This window comes from Acanthopagrus latus, chromosome 4, assembly GCF_904848185.1.
Source record: "Acanthopagrus latus isolate v.2019 chromosome 4, fAcaLat1.1, whole genome shotgun sequence".
NCBI lineage: Eukaryota > Metazoa > Chordata > Actinopteri > Spariformes > Sparidae > Acanthopagrus > Acanthopagrus latus.
This window is the reverse complement of record NC_051042.1, coordinates 31,882,356-31,903,020: the sequence shown is the minus strand read 5'-3', so window position 1 is coordinate 31,903,020 and position 20,665 is coordinate 31,882,356. Positions and strand designations below refer to the sequence as shown.

Here is a 20,665-nt window from a genome sequence, read left to right as displayed (position 1 = left end):
AGGTTCACACTATGAAATGGTCCTTGATCTCAAATTGACATAAATGGGGCCATTTTTGACATCATTTAGCCATCACAGGCTCCGTTCCAAGCAAGCGCCGCTGTCACGGGTCCCCATGCACCTGATGTGACGCCTGCTAAGTATGAGAGGCAGGAAGAAGGGCCGTCTGAAGAGCAGGTCTGATTAAAATCCAGGCTCTACTGGGGAAAGAGTAGAGTTTCATGTTTTATATAGATGGCCCAGAAAGAAGGAACCGAAACTTTACTTGAGGATTATTTTTTTTTTCATTTTGTAGAAGTGCGTCTGTGAACGTTTGTGACCCCCAATGACACTGTTCTTCATGCTGCCAGGATGACTTTCAAATCTGCTCCGAAATAAATATTTCCTTTGCCATTTTGGGCATTTAACTTTAATATGAACGCAACTTTAACATGAACCACCAACCGAACAAACAACCAGCCAACCAACGGACGTGTATGAGCACACAACATCCTCGGTGGAGGTAATAAACACGCTACTTTTTCTACTTCTACCTTTTGCTGATCAGCATGAGATGGACGTAGAAGTCTACCGACTCCACACTGTGGTACATCTGGCACTAAACTGTCAAAATAAAAATGATATAACACGCTGTCAGTTAGTAATCTCGGTGGCTCGGGGGGTAATAATGGCAGGCAGCACCGCAGAATTTGGACTCAGTTAAGGAGTTCCTCATTACATTTTCTTGGCACTTTCCTGGAGGCCTCATTCCTCCCATCAGGTTCCTCTTCCACAGGCCCACAAGGCTTCCTTCCTACCTGCGCAGCATTTTGGCAACCTGCTTTATTATGCCGCATACAACAGCATCATTTTCCCAAGCAGCTGTGTGTGCATGTGTGTATAACGCTTATCTACATATTGACTCGGTTTAAATCCACACCCTTGTCTGCCATAATAATTACACATCTTGTAAAAGGAAGTGCTCGATTCTTCCTGCACCTGAGGCGGGCGGCTCGAAGGAGTTGCCCATCGGCGCCCCGCAAACACACCTCCGGCGCTGCCTCGTATCCAAACAGCTTCAGCGCACACCCACGGCCATCGCCTCGCGTGGTGTAATGGCGGCTGTTTCTTTTACACTCGGCGTGAACGGAGAGCGCCGACGCGAGCGCGGGCAAATGTGTTTCCTATGTGTCGCAGGAACAAAGCAGTCGGGATAGGTCGGACAGGTAATAAAGACAGCGGGGGCCTGTTTTACGGTTGTCAGCGAGTCAGACCACACGCACGCATAGCTGCACACATCTCGGTACACAAACACACAACAAAGCAGTGGTGTGTAGTGACACAGGCTGGCCCGGGAGGTGTGTTTACATTTTGTGGCTCTCTGGACCTTGTTGTGAGTGTGTGTGTGTGTGTGTGTGTGTGTATATATAAAGATTGCTCCAAAAGGCCGGGCTTCATGTGCTCTTTTCTTTCAGCCAAACCACATCCACTGCTCTGAACTGCCATTACCCGCAAATCAGAGCGCCGATGCGGGTGACAAGAGGCCATATCCAGCGATTCACAACTCTCTCTCTCTCTCTCTCTCTCCCTCCAAAGTTCCTATCAGTGGAGGGGCGTTCATTACTCCAACAAATACATAATTTATGCAATCTAAAAAATACATGTGATCATGAATCACGACGGGAATGAGAGACGCAGAAACATCCGAGGTTCTCTGGTGATGCCGACTCTTTGTTTCGGGAAAAGCGAATAGAGGTCAAGTGCTGCCAAACATGGCCGACCGCAACATTGTTGTTGTGCCGCTCCGAGGCCGGATCAGAGTCAGACCTGGTGACACTCCGCTCCAAAAGAGCAGCAGCGTGTTTCTCTTTTTTTTTTCCCCTCTCGGACTACACTGCTGTATTTCAGAGACAGCTGTTTCCTCTATCATCTGTAAAATGGTTTTAGCGCGCAGAAAAGGAGTCACACAAAAACTAAACATGTTTGATTGAACTAAATATACAGAGAGGCGTCACATATATGGATTTTTAGTGGACATGTGTGGCCCCATTCAGGAAAAACTCGGGGAGGCATTTATGTTTCGACTCTGTGCTAACAGAAACGAACAACACGCTGCTGGAAGCGCAAGACAAAAAATAAATAAATAATAATAAATCGTCTGAAAACAGCGCCGGAGCCAATAGGCCTTTATTCTCTCTCTCCATTCAGCGCTAACGTTCATGTGCATGGTGATGTCTGAATTCTGCTGAGATTATTTGTCAAAAAACGGCTGAATTTCACAGTTAATTGGCCTCCCTAATTAGCACAGGATGTCTAATTCCCATTGCAGTCAGTGTGCTAAATGGTAAAGCTTTAGCGAGCGGATGCCATTCCTTTTGGTCTGAGCAGAGAGAACTCCCCGCGCGAGCCCGAGCTGCACTGTACATTACACACTCAATGATCGATTCTAAATCTTAATTAGGGAAACGACAAACAAGCAAGGGGACGTAATGAACTGTGTACCTTGTCAAACAGCTGGCTGATTATATTTATTGAGATATATGTTAAATTTAATGATTCGGGCAATTAACTGTAGACCCCCTTCTGTAATCTCTGAGGGACGTAAAGGGGCCAGGGAGGCGAGCACCGGGGCCACGGACCTAATGGAAAGCAGCTGACAAATATTTGTCATCCCCAGAGTGCTGAAACAGCCATCAGCGGCTCAGAAGACCTTGTGCGTCAGGAATAAAGATATCATACAGATTTTCCTCCCTCCTTGTGAGCTTCAGTCCCAGTCATTTACGGTCGTGCCTCACTCTGTCCCCGTCCCGACGTGTTTCAGGCGCTCTCCGCTTTGCCGGGGACCTCGTTTCCCATTTAATGATCTAAAATGTTCCACAAAAACAATACAGAAACATAACAAAAGACATCTAAAAAGTGGGCACAGTCTTTATTATCAGCGCCTTTTTCTTTCTCTTTTTTTTTTTTCATGGCCATCCATTTCTAACTTTTTTTTTTTTTTTTTTCTAAATTGGTCAAATGGAAAGCAGTGGAAAGCGAGGAAAAAAAAAAAAAATTAAGCCGAGCCGAAAAGTGCGACTTGGATTTAATATTTTATAATTGCCAAGGGACATTCTAAGATCAATGAATTTTTGCCCGGGACGCACATCAGAAAGAGATGTACTTCAGTCTTTTTAGGGAACATTGGTCTATTTAATTCCAGTGTCTGATGCATGTGAAATATGCCTTCCATGGCCTCCTTCTTCTTCCCCAGGCACTGCTGCAGGCAGACATTACCACTTTTAATGGGCCGCCATGAGAAGAGGCAAGTCAGCCAATAACCCATCCTCGCTAATGGATCGCCTTGTTTGTTCTCTCTCTCACCATTTTCTGAAGCTAATTTTAGACGCTCTGTTTTTCTGTTAAAAGACAAAATAGAGGACAAAAAGTATCACAACAGTATTTTAGCACAAAACAACGTGATGAATGGTCCCTCGGACTGAGAGGAGAAATAAGAAAGCTGTATTATTTAAGCAAATCTTTCACGTGTCTCGTCTTTGTGCGAGTGAAGTGGCTGGTGGTTGGTTCCGGGGTTATGAGGGGTAGCTCGAGTGTAACTGGAAGCCAGAACAGGGCCTCTCCTGGAGCGAGACGGAGAGAAGAAAAAAGGCGCTTCTGGACCCTGCAGTAAAAAGCTCCGAGTGGAATAACGGGGCGGTTAACGGCCGCAGGGTTTAAAGGTGGGAACGATCAACCCAAGGATTGATTCATCACCGGCTGCTGAAACAGTCGACGACACACTCACTGTGAATTATTTAGAATTTAACCTCAGTCGTCAAAACAAATATAAATATGCATTTAATCTAACGCCAGCGAATGTGAAGCGGTGATATATCTTTGATAAACACGATGAATCAATTTCATCATTTCACAGATTGTTCAAATAATCACTTCAGTTTTTAAGCATTTTGTATGACTAATAAGTATAATGTTTAATATCCTCCTCCAATCCCTCCTTAAGATTATTTTCATTAAGGATTTCATGATTAATCGATCATTCGTTATGTCTATAAAATGCCAAACAACTGGGGAAAATGTTCATGTGACGTCTTCAGACGCCTCTTTTGTCCATCACCCTACAAAACACTTAAGCAGCAAATTCTCACATTCAACCAGCAATTTTCTTTAACATTTTAGCTTGTTAAGTTCATAAAATGAGTGTCCGATTATCAGAATAGTTATTATTCAATTAATCAATAATTTCGCATTGTTTTTTTTTTTGTTGCTGGCAGAAATGCAAACGTGCACGAGTGAGCTACGATGCAGATGGTGCTCCATTATTTCATTCTGAGCTTTAAACAGCTGCTGCTTACAGGACGTATAATGTTCACGTCCATGATGAAAAGTCCTGAATCAGATCCTGCGAACTCAAACTACTCTCTATGTTGGCATTTCTGCCATCCAGTTGTAGCGTTTTGCCTACTCCATACATATTACCACCTCTCCTCCGCCCTCCTTGTTGTCCCCCGCCCCCACCACCTAATGAAAGATCTTTTCCAGCATTTTCTCCCTTCTTTCCCCGGGCTCAAATCTTGACAGCTGACAATGGAGCTGACATAAAACTTATAGTCAGAGGAAAACAAACTTAAATACACAGCGACAAGAAAATGCAGCGCTCCCTGGTAATGCCACGGTGTTGTTGTTGTGCACAAAGCAATCAGGGTTAAATCTAACAGCGGCGCAGGAGGTCCTATAAAAATTTTTTTTTCAAAAAAACGACAGTAAGTCACACAAAGACACAGGACTTTCTTAAGTGAACTATAACGGCGAGAACTCTCCGGGCTCTCCAGGGCTCCAGCATGTAAGTTTCAGAGGCTCGGTGTTGACAACTTCATTAGCAGCGCCCGCGCGCTAAAAACTCTCAAGTCGTTCGAAAACATTATCACATGTTCAGATTTTGGAGCGGCCCAGAGTTTCCATCTCCTCCAGGATGTGAAGAAACACGAGCAGCGATCGAGGCGTTTTCTCTGCCGATCCCTGTGAGTGGTGAAGGCGTGGGATGAGGAGAGTGGGTTTGCACAGTGCGGTGTAGCACAGCAAGGGGCCCAGGATGTTAGGCTGTCCCCATGTCCCTGGCCAGCAGGCTAGCTAGAGAGCCAGCCATTATCGGCTCGCCTCCATAGCAGCGAGGCGGAGAGGGGAGAGGAGAAAAAAAAGCAGCAAATTTCATTCTTCAGAAATTTAATTATATCAAGATTAACAAGGGAGGTAATTAATTTCTTTAAGATGGGTATCTTTTTATTGCCTGGGGCTCAACTTTGTTGTCAAAACTGTATATTTAACCATTATTTCAGGGCAAAGTTTTAAAGGCAGAAATGAGGGGGGGGATCAAGTCTTTGCCATGGATATGGATATATAGGACGCGCTTATCTAAATAGGGAGATTACAGTGTTAACACTAACATGTACATTTATGTGGATTTCAAAATATAAGGTTGGTTTAGGAATTCTCAAAAAATATGGCGCTCTTATATTCTCAGGCTATGTAGAGCGTGTGGACCACAAGGCCGTCCAAGGCATTAAACCTGCCCTCAGACAGCACAACACAAATATCATCAGGAGGGAGTTCTGAGGACGGTAGTGTGACGCTCTCACATGATTCATATAGAGTTTGCATTAGATTATGTGTGAAACTCAGGGTGATTGAATCATAAAACAGAGCCAGAAGTGGTCCAAAAACCTGGTCCTGGAAGTTACGATCATATGAGAACACAGTATAAATCTCTCTCTACGTGAAATCTCCTACAAACTGTGTCAAAAACAAACACAAATACTTCATCAAGTTTTATCGAAAAGTGGTTCTAAGCAGTTGTGTTTTAGTCTGGAGTGTAGGCGTGTACTGCTTTTCTTTCTCGAGGTTAGATGCAACACCATTAGTTATTTAAAATTTATCTACATCAGGACAATTGTTTTCATCGTTGACTAATCTGTTGATTATTTACTCGATTGAACAAACTGTTTAATGTCAGAAAATGGTGAAAAACTTTGATCAGAGCGTCAGAAGTCGTCCTCAAATGTCTTGTTTTGTCCACGACCCAAAGATATGTCCAGTTTAGTGTCATGGAGAAGTAACAAAACTGGAAAATAGTCATATTTCTGTCACTCAGACTGATTCACAGATAATCATAATAGTTATCAATTAATTAAATAGTCAAAAACTAATCGATTAAGTGTTGCAGCATCCAACTTTATAGTATCAATCTTGCGCTTAATTGAGTGATGCTAGCTGTAATATGCAACAGGAACATGTCTTTGTAAATGTGTGTTTTACTGATCTTGCAGGACATTTTAGCCGGTGATGCTGAGTCAAGTTGACAGTCACCGTATAATCTAGACCCAACAGACAAAAACGTCTGCTACAGCGTCTCCCCTCGCTTCACTCTCATCCTATACATATTTCAATTCGTGTGCAGACAGCAAGATGCGGATATGTCAGCAAGTAACATTATCTTTTTAATGCCGAACATCTGCTTTATAGTGGAGAAACAAAAAGTCCGATACAGACTGGCTTAAAAGAACAGAGACAGAGGAGAGAGCCGTTCAGAAAAGTCTGTAAGTCTTCCATCGTGTCCCTGAAGATATTAATCAGAGAGGTAAACATTATGGAAATGTGTTGTATGTACAGAGAACTACAATATTTACAACGGAAACTCATCAGTCCAGACTGAAATATCTCAACGACTACTGGATGGACTGTTATCATGTGTTTTACAGACATTCATGGTCCCCAGAGGGTGAATCCTTGATGTCTTTGGTCTTCTGATGATGTTTTTTTTAATTATTATTATTATTCTAGTTAAAATTTCAACAACTAATGGAAAGACTGCCATGAAATCTGGACATCCACAGGGGCAAGAGGAGGAATTTAAATGACTTTGAGGATCTTCACTTCTTCACCTGTAGCATCCAAACAAATCATAACTAAGATGGTGGACATGTTTACCTGCTATAGATCTGCACATTACCTTTGTCGCTGTGAGCATGTTAGCATGCTGACGTTAGCATTAAGCACAAACCGCCAGCGTCACAGAGCTGCTAGCATGGCTGAAGACTTGTTTACACTGGAACTTACTAGTCATCGCGACACTGAATTGAATGCATTTTAAGCTTTATTTATCTTTTATCTATATTTTTCTTTAAAGCCATATGGGCTTTTCAAAATTCTAAGTCCTCCATCATTCTTTTTACTGTTTTTTTAAAACATTTGTAATGCTTTGCATCCTCGACATTCATTTTCTCACTTGACAGTAAACCACAATAGCTCTTGTGCATGTTATGTCTGACGTAATATGCAAAATATAACTTTGATGTAGTGTAATTGTTACGTTCACTTGTCATTGCAACACTTTCATGTATCTTATGTGTTACGTAGTTCTAATTAGGACGTGTGTTTCATATTTTGGGCGTTTAAAACACAGAACTACTGTACACAGGAGTGGGTGAGGGCGCTCCACATCGCTGTAGGAAAAGACTAAATGTATTTATCTTTTCATGCTAATGATATGACTGCATTTTAAACGCTTTAACCCACAGTCCACATTGCAATAACCACTGGTGGGTACCACTGTGCTCCGTACTGTGCAGGGGAAGGGAAAGTTGGCAAAGTGCACTGTGTTAAAGCTCTAAGAACGCATGGCATCCGGCCAAGGAGCCCCTGTAACCATTCTGAAGACTCAACTCTGTCTCCTTTGTGTCCTCGCTGGAAGTACAGAATTGCCCAGAGATGTGGAGTCAAACTAATATTACAATCTTCTTGACATTATGAAACCAATAGCGGCCTCTCTGTGCCCTCTTTAATCATATTTATGTAGTATGTAGAGGAGGAGAACCCACATGCGACTCCTTATGCTTCATTACAGCTTGATATAAGTCACGCTAAAGTCACTGCATTCTACTTCACATCCCATCCCGCGTTATTTAAATGGAGAAATATATATAAATAAATACAATGGCTAATCGTGGGGGTTAATGTCAATGCACCCGGTGGATTTGAGAGAGGTCTCCATATGTTTAAGAGCAGAAACGGAGCTCCACATGTTCAAAGAAAGCTTAAAACACAAAGGTCAAGTTCGTCGGAGAGGAGGACGGGTGTTGTGGTGGTGAAAACATGAGGGGGCTGTAGTGAGTGCTGTATAGTCGCACTTCTCCGACTGGATCAACAAGCAGGCATGACATTTCAGCCAAATACTATCCCCAACAGAGAGAGAGAGAGAGAGAGAGAGGCAAAAAAAAAAAGAAAAGCTGCAGAAGGCAGAAGAGACGGGGAGAAGAGGAGGAGCGAGTGGTTTCCACCACGCTGTCCCTTCTGCTAGCATTCACTTGGCCTTTCTCCTCCTTAACCAAACAGCCTGGTTGGTCCTAGTCCTCCGAGTCCTGACGCCCCCCCCTCCAGCTCCGGAACCGTCGTGCTCTGCGAGCTTCCTGTTTGTCTGGTTGAAGACCTGGCCGTTTTACTCCCAGGCGGCACTCTGGGAGCGACGCAGGAGGAGGAGGAGGAGGAGGAGGAGGAGGAAGAAGAAGAAAGAACGCACAAGAGAGGAGGACAGAGGGGAGGTTGGCGGGGGAGAAGGCAAAGGGAGAGACACTGAACACTCCCGAGTTGGGATTGATTTACTTCATTAACCGAGATTACAAGTTTAACTTACAAACCAGAGGTCAAAATTTCTCATTAACAAGGGGACCGTGGAGAACCTCGGGGCTTGGAGACCACTCTTATTACTGACTACACATTTCAATCTGTCTTTGATGTTCCATGTCTGCCTTTCTACCCCCTCTTTCCCCCTCCTATTTTTTGGCAGCGAGGTTGATTTTAATTGTAGCTATAGAACAGAGCATAGTTTGCCTGTAAGCCAGCCTCCACATCTGTAGTGAGTGCAGCTTTAGTGATATTGGGTGCAGTCCATAGCTTGGGGCTAATTTTAATGGTCCCCCCCCCTCCTCCTCCCTCCCTCCCTCCTTCATTGGAGACTCAGATTGTTTTCCACGTGATTCCTGTTAATTTAGCTGGAGGAAAGGGCATCAGTTTTCCTTGTGCTTTTTCCCCCCTCTCTCCCCATGCCTCTCACTCTATTGCCTCACTCCTTCTTTCTGATCTACAGCCTCAAAGAAAAGAAGGTGAAATGAATTCAAATGGAAAAATAGACTGTGCTCACTATTAAATCGCACGCCTACCTTTGTCCCTTGCATTGCGCCTGGTCGAGACAGATACGAGGCAGGCGAGCGGCGGCTGTACAAACCGAGGCAATTTAGCTGCTATTGTCGCTTTTTTGACGTCAACAAACAAAGCTCTCCCTTTGATGTGATAAATGGCCTCGGTGGCGGGATGATAACTACGAAGCTCGTAAATGTGTCAAGGATGTTTCAAAGCGCTGATTGTGTTTAACACTGCAGGACACGGTGCGTCGAGGCACGTTTTTTTTTTTTTTTTAACATCGCCGAAACCTTTAAATGCTAACCCCAGATGTACCGAGGAGCCTCCTATCTGTTATTTCAAGAGCTCGCAGCAAAAAAAAACAAAAAAAAAACCAGACGGAGCGCACTTTAAGTCAAGATGCACCAAATGGGAAGAGGGGCGATCACAGCACACAAAAATCAATGAGGGGGAAATGAAACAGTAAAGTGTTCAAATAACGTGAAGTGTGTGAAGGGACAGAATACAGAGGGTGTGATGGAATAATCATTGTGAATAAAGCTCTGGTTGACAGACTCTCCTCTCCTCCATCCCCAATTCAATGAGCTAAAATCAATTTTTTATATCTTCTCTGAACATTATACAAATACTGATGTGGCCATAGAGGAGCAAAGAGCTGGAACGTGGTCTCCAGCCTGCTAATGCATAAAACTGTTAGCACCTCGCGGTGCTGTACAGATGCTTACAATGGAGCTAAAAAACACGTCCAAAATCAAAAATAAAATGTTGTTTCTTTCTTGCAATGCTTTTTATCCACTTAAATTGTGTTAGCATGAGTTGTAAAGTCTTGGAGATATTAGCCGTAGAGTTCTGTCTGCCGTCTCTTGAGTATAATGGAACTAAATGGCTAAAAATACATTTGAAAATCTCCACTGGGATGTCGCTTTTCAGAAATCACGACGTGGTTACTCATGATAATCCACAGACAATTGCTGTGAGCAGATTCTTGTAGGATCTATTTTCTCTCTACCAAACTACATCTACCAGCCATATCGCCGTGCAGCATTACGTATGAATCTTCTCATGGATGAGACGCTAGTTATCCGAGCTAACTAAGCTAGGTAACAAGTGGGTAAAGTCAGACATCTCAACAAAAATGGAAAAATGTTGGATTTTCAGCTCGTAGCAGCGGTGGACATTGATTTTTCCGTAGTGGGGTATGAATTTTTCATATGATTGATGCCTTACATGACAAAACATACATTTGGAGTTAAAATATAATTTTTCATTAGCTCAACACTTTTCTAATCAGGCGTTATAACGTCATCATCTCTGAGCTAATGTTTTGGGGGCTTCATCACATTTCCATTCTCCTTCAGCTGCCCTTTGTCGCTGCGCTTCATCCCTCCACCTTCTTCAAGGCGGCTCACCCTTGACTTTTGTGCTGAACTTCAAAAGCCTGGGTGTGCTGATTGGAGGGTTAGCGCTGTAGGATGGGGACTACAGGGCTGGAGGGGGAAATCGTGATGTGTGTGCCTGTGTGGCTCCTGCCTGTGCAGTGACCCACCGCTGGGGCCACAGCAGGCCTTCTTCCAGCCAGCCAGCCAGCAGCCCCAGCCATTGGCTCCTTGGAACTAATCCACCCTGCGGAGCCCTGTAAGGCCCCCTTTGTTCCCTCCTGCAGACTAGATCAGGCTGGAGACAGACACTCCAGTCTTGACTGGCTATCAGTTTCACAGCCCTTGGCGATCCACATCCAGGCACAGGCCCAAGCCCAGTCGAGCCACCATCAAATTAAAGGTGGGTGAATAGGGCGGGGGGGGTTGGGTTGTGGGGAAAGGAGCAAAATTGTGTCACCTGAATTCCGTCACAGTCCGAACATGGTGAAAAGGTGGTCTGATGAGGAAAAGAACAAGCAGGAGGGAAGGAATATTGAAGAAGAGGATTTCAACAGGAGCTCTGCCTCTCGGTGAACAGAGCAGGATCTCAACAAGGCCATTATCTGGCTCCTAATTTGAGCTCTGGCACAGCACTGAAGGGCTGCCTTTGTCTGGGATTAATGCGGAAAGCTCAGGATGCGATGTCAGAGGGAAATAATCAGCATGGGCCCTTCATAACGTAGGCTGCTTGTGCTCCTGGCCAGGGCCCCCCGGCTCATTTCTGTGGAGATGAAATCTATGACAAGCCCCTCAGTGAAGCTGAGAGCAGGCAACAGTCCAGTAACACCCACAGGCCTCCAGGCATCCTGTGACCCCCTTAGAAAAGTCACATTCACTTTGCTCTGGAGAAGGGAAAGAGAACGCTGCAGGCGCTTCCAGCCCATGTGAAATGAAGAAATGTGAGGAGGTGAAAACGAAGTGAAAATAAGTTAAGATTCCTCCTCCGCCCCCTCTGCAATCACTCCAGAGGAGGGGCGCGCTGTGACTTCACTTCATTATGCCCTTCTAATTAAACATGAACAGGACATTAACAAAATGGGATAAAATAGAAACAACCCCAGCATAATGTATATTCATGTTTATGTTGTGTAACTGCATTTGGAGGAAGCAGTTTGAGAAAGCAGATTTTTCTGAGCGCAGCAGAAGGTCGCGGGCTAATACCCATCAGGGTAAAACATTCTGAAAGAGGTTGGCACTGCACTCAAGGACCAGAAGTAATGCTTTTATTTTGTTATTTATGCTTTTTTACCGGGTGCATTACCATGCTCCTCTGCAGCATATTGCTGCCAAGCGAAGGATGTGAAGATGCAACTCAATAAGCAGGTTATTAAAATGACCAATTGACATTCAAAATTCAGACTTATTCTAGATTCATCATATTTACAGATGAACATGTTGAATTTAAATGTTTCCCCCGGAGGAAAATGTGACTGTGTACAGAAACTGTGCGTGACTTCATGTATGACCCAGTGCTGCAGAAATATGATACGCAAGTCAATTCTTGTGGAACTTAAAACAGGAGACTGCTCATTATAATAACACAGTTCAGCTTAATTAAGAACAGACTGGGCGAGTCACATGGGAGTTTGTCACCAAGCTGCCTGTAACACACAGAGATATTTCCTACCAGCTACATCACGCTGCCAAATTAAATGGGGAGTGGGTTATCAGACGGATTTTTAAACTTGGCTGATGATTAACAGGTTAGGAATGAAAAGTATCTGTATCAGTAATCCAAAAGACGTAGGCGAAGGGAGACAACACAAACCCAAACCTACTCCGTGGTGCCCCCAGAACGGTTCTGGCTCACAGAGATTTTTCAGATTTGTTTGTCGTCATCCACTTTGTAGATGAACAAACATGAGAACAATGGTTCAGAGGGCAACACGCTGGGTCACTTCACAGCTCCCTCATCACACGACCCTCAGCTGCAGGAAGGTTCTGCTGCAATAAGGGTCGGACGCTGATCTGTGGCCACTCAGTAAAATATATATGTATGTAAAAAGACATACATATGAAGATATAAAATGAAGGCAAGGCTTCATCTTTATCATATCTTTTATTTCTTACTCTTGCATTGTCCACAGTACCTTTCTAAGTAAATGATGCTCCCAAATTTTCTTATATTTAAACTTGAACCCCCCCACAATCCTTTTTTTCTAGTGGTACAACTTGACATTACATGTAAGGGCAACATACATGACAACAGCTGACAGAATATCAATTACTAGGGGTGTAAAGATTCACCGATACAAATCGGTAACATTTTTTAACGTTAAAGAGCCGACTACATCGATATGCTGACCCTGTATCAATATAAATTTACCTTTGGCCCGACACAAGCTTTGCTGCTAATTCTGCAGAGCGTCTCTCAGCTCTTGTAAAAGGTTAAAGGTCAACGCGAGATTCTCACGAGTAACATTTAGCGTGTCCGAGGGAAAAACCACAACAACAACAACAACAACGACATGTCCGACATCTCCAACACTGTTTACAATTCGAGACATGGTAAGGTAAGCAATGTCACTTTTATAGAATCACTTATTTTGATTTTTAATGGATAATGAGTGTCTACATTAAACAAATGTTAAGAACTGGATCAGGTGGCATCGCATCGAATCGCATCAAATCGTTCCGTATTGCAAATGTATCGTCCCTGAATCGTATCGCATCAAATCGTCTTATGAGGGAGAGATGCACACCCCTATCAATTACTGAGTTATTTATTATTTACCACTGGACAAAATATTGTCACCGTTCTTCTTCTCTCACATTCTGCTCACCCCTAATATGTCAGACTGTCAACTGAAGAGCCAGACGGAGAGGAAACTGTCGGGGAGGTGAGGGTCAAACTCCTCCAGGCAGTTTCTACTGTTATTTTCAATCTCGCCTGTTATGTCTTCTTATGCATTCTGACATCTTGACGACATCTCAAATATATTACATAACTTGAAACAATTAAGCACATTGAAGGGGGATTTGAAGAGAAGCCGATCGGTAGAGAAGAAGTCCAGAGAGTGGACTGCGATGTGATCACTTCTTCCACCACGTGTTATTCTATCAGCAGTGGCTAAATAGGTTATACTGGCTGTGCCTGGATAGATGATATAAAGTACACAATTGATTTTTTTTCTTTTTTAAGTAATAAGTGAGTAGTGTGCCATTGTGTTTGCTGGCTGCACTGATGCACTATTCTTGCTTCTGCATCAGGAAAATATGGTGTAACGAGATGTGCTGTTGAACAGCGATACGTAAGAATTCAGGCCAAAAGCTTTTATATTAGGCAGATAAATAAAACAGGCAGAAAACTAGAGTAGGCTAAATTATCAGGGAGCAGTTGGACCAACTAAACAAAAACTGGACTGTCTGTGTAATCTGAACTAACTACAATCCCACATCCGACTGTACATCACTAATTGTTCGAGGACAGTGTCGTTCCCTGCACTCATGTAAATAATGTCAGAAAACTTTTGCAACTACCGGGAGTCGAGTTTCTGACTTACCACAAAGCTCAACCTACAGACTCATGAAAAGGGTTTGGAGCGTTCTGTGGAGGTACAACCTAAAGTCTCCGAACAACAACAGGGTAATTAGATTCAGGAGAAAATCCTGCATTAACACAAAAAAACTTTGCTCTATCTGACCAGCAGCTGGAATTTAAACTCACCACATTTACCTGCAGTTATGGATTATTTCTTATTCACTTGTCTCGCAGATACATATTCAGTGACTCATTCTTATGCATATCTACCAGCCCTCCATGTTTGAACTCACCACAGTCAGGGATGACAAAACCGGGAAAATTAACATTGAAAGCTGTCGACACAAAAAAAAAATTTTACCTTTAAGAAAAAACTGAAATACATTATCTTGGTTTAAAGCACTTTTTCTGGAAAGCAAAGTAGACTTCGGTTGTAAATGTGTTTATTTTACAGCATCCTCATCATCACAAATGCACTAACTTCTGCTGTGCTCACATATCTGTCAGGAATAGTAGAATATATCCCCTATACAATTCCAGTTTTATACAATGATCCCTAATATTTAGCAACACATGTGACAACTTTACCGTCCAAAATGGACAGAAAAAAGGAACTCAATTTGAAATGTTATCATTGGAAATCAGCCACAGCATCTTTTTACGCATTATAATACCCCAAAAAACATTTTTATATCGGTGCGTATCGAACAATCGGTATACGCCAATCCTGATCAATCTGTGACAGGCCGATATCAGCTGCTAATAATGGCAAATCGGAAGGTTCCCATCAAAAGTTAATTGATTGATTTTAGTGTTGAGGTTAAATATCAGGTCAGCATTTGCATCTGGATACGGACAAATGCATTTTATACAATCGTCACCAGGTGCGTCTTACCTCTGTCCCTGATGGGGTGGCCCCTGGAGAGTCCACTTTACGTTTTTTGCGGGGTCCAATGGCGGCTAGTGCTGTGAGGTTTGCATCTCGCTGCCTCATCTGGGCCAGTTCCTGCTGTTGCATCTGGAAAAGACGACACAAAGATCAGAAGATGGAAAATGAAAAACTTCTACCACTACATGTGCTCACACACATCTGATGAGCTTAGTAAAAACTACATGTGATACAGTCACAACCTCCCAACATGCTTCTCTCTGTCTCTGTATCTAATAAGCACATACAAGGTGCGCCATGGTAAATGCTTGTAGGCAGACAAGTGACCACGATATTTCAATCTTTTTTAGAATAATGTGCAACCAGAGCTGTTTTTAGTGCAGCGTGAGACCTGGTGAGGATGAAAAAACAGTGGGGACAGAATAAAGATATCCTTGTTCTTCCTTCTGTCTGTCCATCCATGAATTACATGAGCTCTCCTGAGCCAAACAAAATGGAAGCCATTAACAGAGCCGCTGTCAAAGACCGATTGTGTGTGTGTGTGTGTGTGTGTGTGTAGTCACATGGTGCCATTGTGATTTTAGCAGTTTGTGATGTATAAGGGGGAGGTTGTGGCGAGGCACTGCCCGAGGTAATGTCATGTCTAGCCGCGGGGCTGAGGGGGAACCCAGCATCGCTGGGAGCTGCCCTTTCTATTGGGTGGATGTGTGAGTGCCTGGGGCCATGGCACAGAGGGTGTCAGCACTCCCTCCAACATGCAAAACACAGTGCACACACACACACACGCACACACACACGTGCCTATCAATCTTGGCCACAGCGCAGGGAATGCCTACCCACCAGCTTGCCTGCGTGCTTGCCCGCTGGGGGGAGAGAGGCCTGGGTTGCAGCGAACAGGGACAATCAATGTGCGCTTTCATGTCTTTCATGTTCTTTTATGTTATCTCTCAGCATGCGTTCGCCCGGCGCTGGTGTTTGTGTGAGACATGCGTGTTGTCTGATCAGGGGAAAATTTCATGTTACTTTCAGATGGCGCTCTTTTAAAAGGTTGCTTTGGTGTATAAAGTCTGATCTAAAATGTGCATGCAGTTGCCTCTGATTTTTTTTTTTTTTTTTTTTTTTTCTCCTAAAGCCCCGGTGGCGAGGCATGCCCTTTAGGGTGTTGCCACTTCACATTTAGCACGGCGGAACTGTTGAAAGATTCAAACACGCTGACAACACAAAGTAGGGGAAATAACAGCAGTGGTACCAACCAGCTGAATATATAAACTGCATGTATTTGTCAGTTTTTACCATAGATCCTGTAATAAAATCAAATAGTAATTTCGCAGCAGTAGAATGGAGAAGGCCGTGAAGCGAATTGTCGAGTTGGGAATCAGGCTTTTAATTCTATGCAAATAAAGACACTGGGGAATAATGGAGTCAGAAACTGGGGGATCGTGGCTGGATGAGGCGAACAGGCTGGGGATGATCATTGCCCCTGTCCACATGGCAAATGTAGCATTAATGTTATCAATGCTAACCTTATTAGGGGCTCTGCCACAAACAACACACAAATCTCTCCGGGCCTGACCTTAAAGAATCCCGCTGCAAAGTGAGCTGGGAGAGAGCGATAGAGCAGAAGAGAGAGAGAGAGAGAGAGAGAGAGAGAGAGAGGTCCGCTATCTCAGTGATGGCACCAGGATGCCGGCATCTCCGCCTGGCAGTTGGCACCAGGCATGGGCTCCCAGCGCCCACAGCAACTGCCTGCATTTTCAGATTTATGACTGTATGATAAATGAAGACTTCATTTTACCATCTGCAACCCTCCAGTCTGCGTTTCCCGTCAATATAGGGCCCGCCCTGACACAGGGAGACCGATTTCTGATTTCAATCTGGTGCCACTACGCCGAGTCTACCTTCCTTTAATGACCGCCAACTGATACAAGCCAGAGATGGGCCGGGCTTTGATTGATCTGTTTTCCCTCAGGGGTTGTTCTGACCGCCATTTAATTCAAATATGTACATGAAGTACATTCATATGGGCACACATAATGTAAAAACACTAGGAAGTAGCAGCAGCAGCTATGAAGGAATGTGCATACATGTTCAAAAAGGTGTCAGTCTTCAGCTGCTGTCGTCTACTGAACAAAGCATTCTCTGGTCGCTGTTTGTTATTTCTGGTATGTAGCAGCTTTTCTGTTTTCTCTTTTTGTTTAGTTTCTGCTGCTCCAGAATCAAAGCTGCGACCTTCAAGTACAAAAACCTCTCTCTACCTTCAGGACCAACCTGTCGGCATTGTTAAGCCTGAGGCGCAATCACCAACCAAAACTGCAAAGGTCACTGCAGAGATTCGCCCCAGACGGGAAGAATAACCAGCTGGCACGATGCATACATTTGCCAGGTCCGATCAATGGTACCGCATAAATATCTGCTGTTCCACAGAGTCACGTAAATACCAGTGCTTCCAGTCTGCCCGTGTGCCCTTTCAAAGCAGGGGACTGGAACTTGTAAAGTCAAATTATTAGCAAAGGTCAGGAGATGTAGAACATTTTCAAGATCCCCGACAGAATCAATCTGCAGCTTTGTTAGAGAGAGGGTTTCTGGTGTTGATGCAAAAAGAACGATGTGAGGTGGTGATGTTACGGTCAGCGCCGGGGAAATGTGAAGTACGCAAACACAAACATGCACATTTCTGGGGAAACACTTGTCGCAGCTGCACAAAGCTCTCTACACAGAGGCTGAGCTACATGCACAGCAGCACCGACATAATGGTGCAATCTACAGGTCCGAACACCGAAGCTGGGAATGTGATATTTATCGGATCAATCCTAATCTGCGCTGAAAGTTTTGATTGCTCCAAAAAAAAAAAAAAGAAATTAAGAATTAAGATCAAGAATCTACGAGCATTTTCTGCAATAAGTAACAGATCAGATTTTAGAATAAATTACATCATCCAGCGTTTTATGATATCAAATAACCAACATCCCACTCCAAAAATACAACTGCTGTGGACGCTTAAAAAAATCCAGGCCCACGCTATCAAATTACATGTATTCATCAGATTATTCGTGTCATTGGGTCATGTCCTGGAAGATTCTTCCAAAATCATATTTAAATAAGACTAAGACCTCGAGTTTGGGGGCAGTGGAAGTTAATATTTATCAGCGGTGTAGACAGCTGCTGTAACACACAGCGGCTGAATCAGTGGAGCAAACTGAAAGGTGGGGCTGAGAGAAATAAGAGGCTAAATAACAGCATTCAACAACATGTTTGTCATTAATACGTTAACTGAGCTGATTCCGGCAAATAGAAATTATCTTTACTGCATTTTTTTAATAAATATATCAATTTCTCACTCAGGGTTTCTCCCTAAATCACTGTTTATTTATATGTTGATATGGATTTAGACAGTGTCAATGAAATCTGATGCTTTACATCCCATTGCCTGTTAGTAAGGACTATTCAGCGGTCCGTTCACGTGTTAGTGTTAATGTTATTTAAGTTGTACCAAAGACATTCAAGGCAGAACAAATGCCAAAGTAGGCCAAAAGTGAGCAACTGAAAAAAAAAAAAATCCATTTGTCTGTCTTGCTTTTAACTGTTTCCCACATCTTGTTTAACCTGGAGCTCTGCACCCTTAACAGTAATGTAAAAAATGCCCATAAAGACCTAAATAATAAAAATAAATAAAAGGGGCTTTTTCTCAACACAAAAGAACTAATATTGTGTTCCCTTCTGATGCAAACATGTCCAAAATTCGGCAAGAACCTCAGAGCGTTCAGACACGCTTGGAGTGCAGAGGGGTTGGGGGGGGGGCGAGCTGCAGGAGCCATGATGGCCAACCTGCCGTTCTCCATCTCGGCTGTTTTTAACAAAGGCTTTTCTCTCCATCCTCTCTCCCTCCCTCCCTCCCCCCTCCTGGCCTGAGGGGCTGCTCGCGGCCCCCCAGACGCTTACAGACAGATGTCCTTGGTAGAGCAGAACACGCTCTGCTTGACGTCACGAGCAGCTACGGGGCTGTGAAGGAAGCTGAAGGGCTGACTGCCCTGCAAAGACCACAGTATAAAAGCCAGACTATGGGTTTTTTTGATTAGGCTTGTGTCTAACCCTCCCACTAGAATAGCTCCGGCCCAACAGGACACAGCGGGGAGCCTCTCAGTATATAGACATAACATATGCCATTTTTTTTGGGGGGGGGGTGAATGCTTCTTTTCCCCCAAAGAGCCTCGGTAAGAGTTAAACGAGGGTTGGTGGCTCCAGCGGGAAGCAAATCCTCTCCCCTGGTGGCCAAGCGGTGTAACACACTGATGATATAATCAAAACAACGGCAGTTCGAGCCTGACCTGTCATCTCCCTTCATTTACTGTCAGCAAGCAACGACACAAAATGGCAGGAAACATGGTGGCAGATTATATGCCGCGCACCATCTACTATCAGAAGTATAAAATGTAAATGGACAGTTCTGTTAATGTTACAGTGGGTGTGAGCGCGGACGTTTTCATACGTTTGTCAGCGTTGCTATAATGGTGCTGTCACGGCGTGGACGTGAACAGCCCCCGCAGCTATGCAGATGCAGAGGGAAGAAATGTTACGGATTTCAGCCATTTTTTTTTATATTAAACTATATATCAAACCAAAACAGAAAACAGTAACTCTGTAGGGAATGTTAAATATTCTATTATCTTCTTAGCCATGCCGGCGGCACTCAGTGCTCGTCTGTTCTGTCAGTCGGGCGTGTTTGGCTGCTAATTATCAAACGGATAAAGGTTAGCATGCCGAGCACAGACAGTAAACATCGTAAACATCTGAGCATCGGCATGTTAGCGTCATCAATGTGAGTATTTTACCACACTGATTTATATTAACCGTACTTTATTCTCAATTAGATGACGAATAACTTTAAATAACAGCTTCTGAACCATCTGGATGGTCAGCCACTCGCCCCACATCACTTGTTTCTGCATATATTGTTAAAGCGTAATGAGTTATGCTTGTAGTTAGCAGCTACGTTACGTCTAACAAATTGTTATAGATGTGGGATTTGTGTCTATATAATGTTCTGTTAATTTCAGCTACATAAATACTCAATTGTTTCGTGAGTCGGTTGTGTTTGTTGCTTATTATCAAACGCAAGCAAGCCAACATGCTAAACGAAGATGGTGAGCACAGTAACCATCACACCCGCTGAGCATTAGCACGTTAGCTTTGTCGACATTAGCATGTTGCTGTGCTGATATGATATTCTTACTCATGACTAATAACTTGGCAGAAAACGTATGTAACTTGTGCAGATCCGTTGCATTCATAAATAATATTGATTCAGTTAAAAAATTGTATGTTTGTGTGTACGCACAAGTTAACACTTTGTTCAAATATTTTAGGAACGAGGCCCGGTGAAGTTTGTCAGAAGCAAGGGGAGACATGTTTCCCCCGACTTAATCACATAAAAATTATTTAAAAAAATATTTAGTTTCACCCATTTTTAGGTACAAATTTACCAAAACAGTGCAGAGCAAGTTTTCCTACTCCCTCCTCGCATGAGAGCGCATTGACATTTTACGTATGTGTTTTATGCACGTCTGTTTATCCATGGATCTCATTCACCTGACACCCACATGGCCGACATTACATGAACATCTGCGAGCTGCATCTTGAGGCCTTTCTTCATGTGAAGTGCCTGGCAGTTAGTTTGCTGCGGGGAGAAGGGCCATTTGCAGTTAACCAATC

The 20,665-nt window shown here is 43.6% G+C and overlaps 1 protein-coding gene across 3 annotated transcripts in view; it reads right to left on the bottom strand.

Annotated features, from left to right (window-relative positions):
* LOC119017911 (transcription initiation factor TFIID subunit 4-like) overlaps window positions 1-20,665 on the bottom strand; it is an 85,954-nt gene that overhangs the window by 11,884 nt on the left and 53,405 nt on the right. For all 3 annotated transcript variants that reach the window (XM_037095079.1, XM_037095082.1, XM_037095080.1), the window contains one exon: window positions 14,963-15,085. In XM_037095079.1, the coding sequence (XP_036950974.1) occupies window positions 14,963-15,085 (123 nt within the window). The remainder of the gene's footprint in view (window positions 1-14,962; window positions 15,086-20,665) is intronic.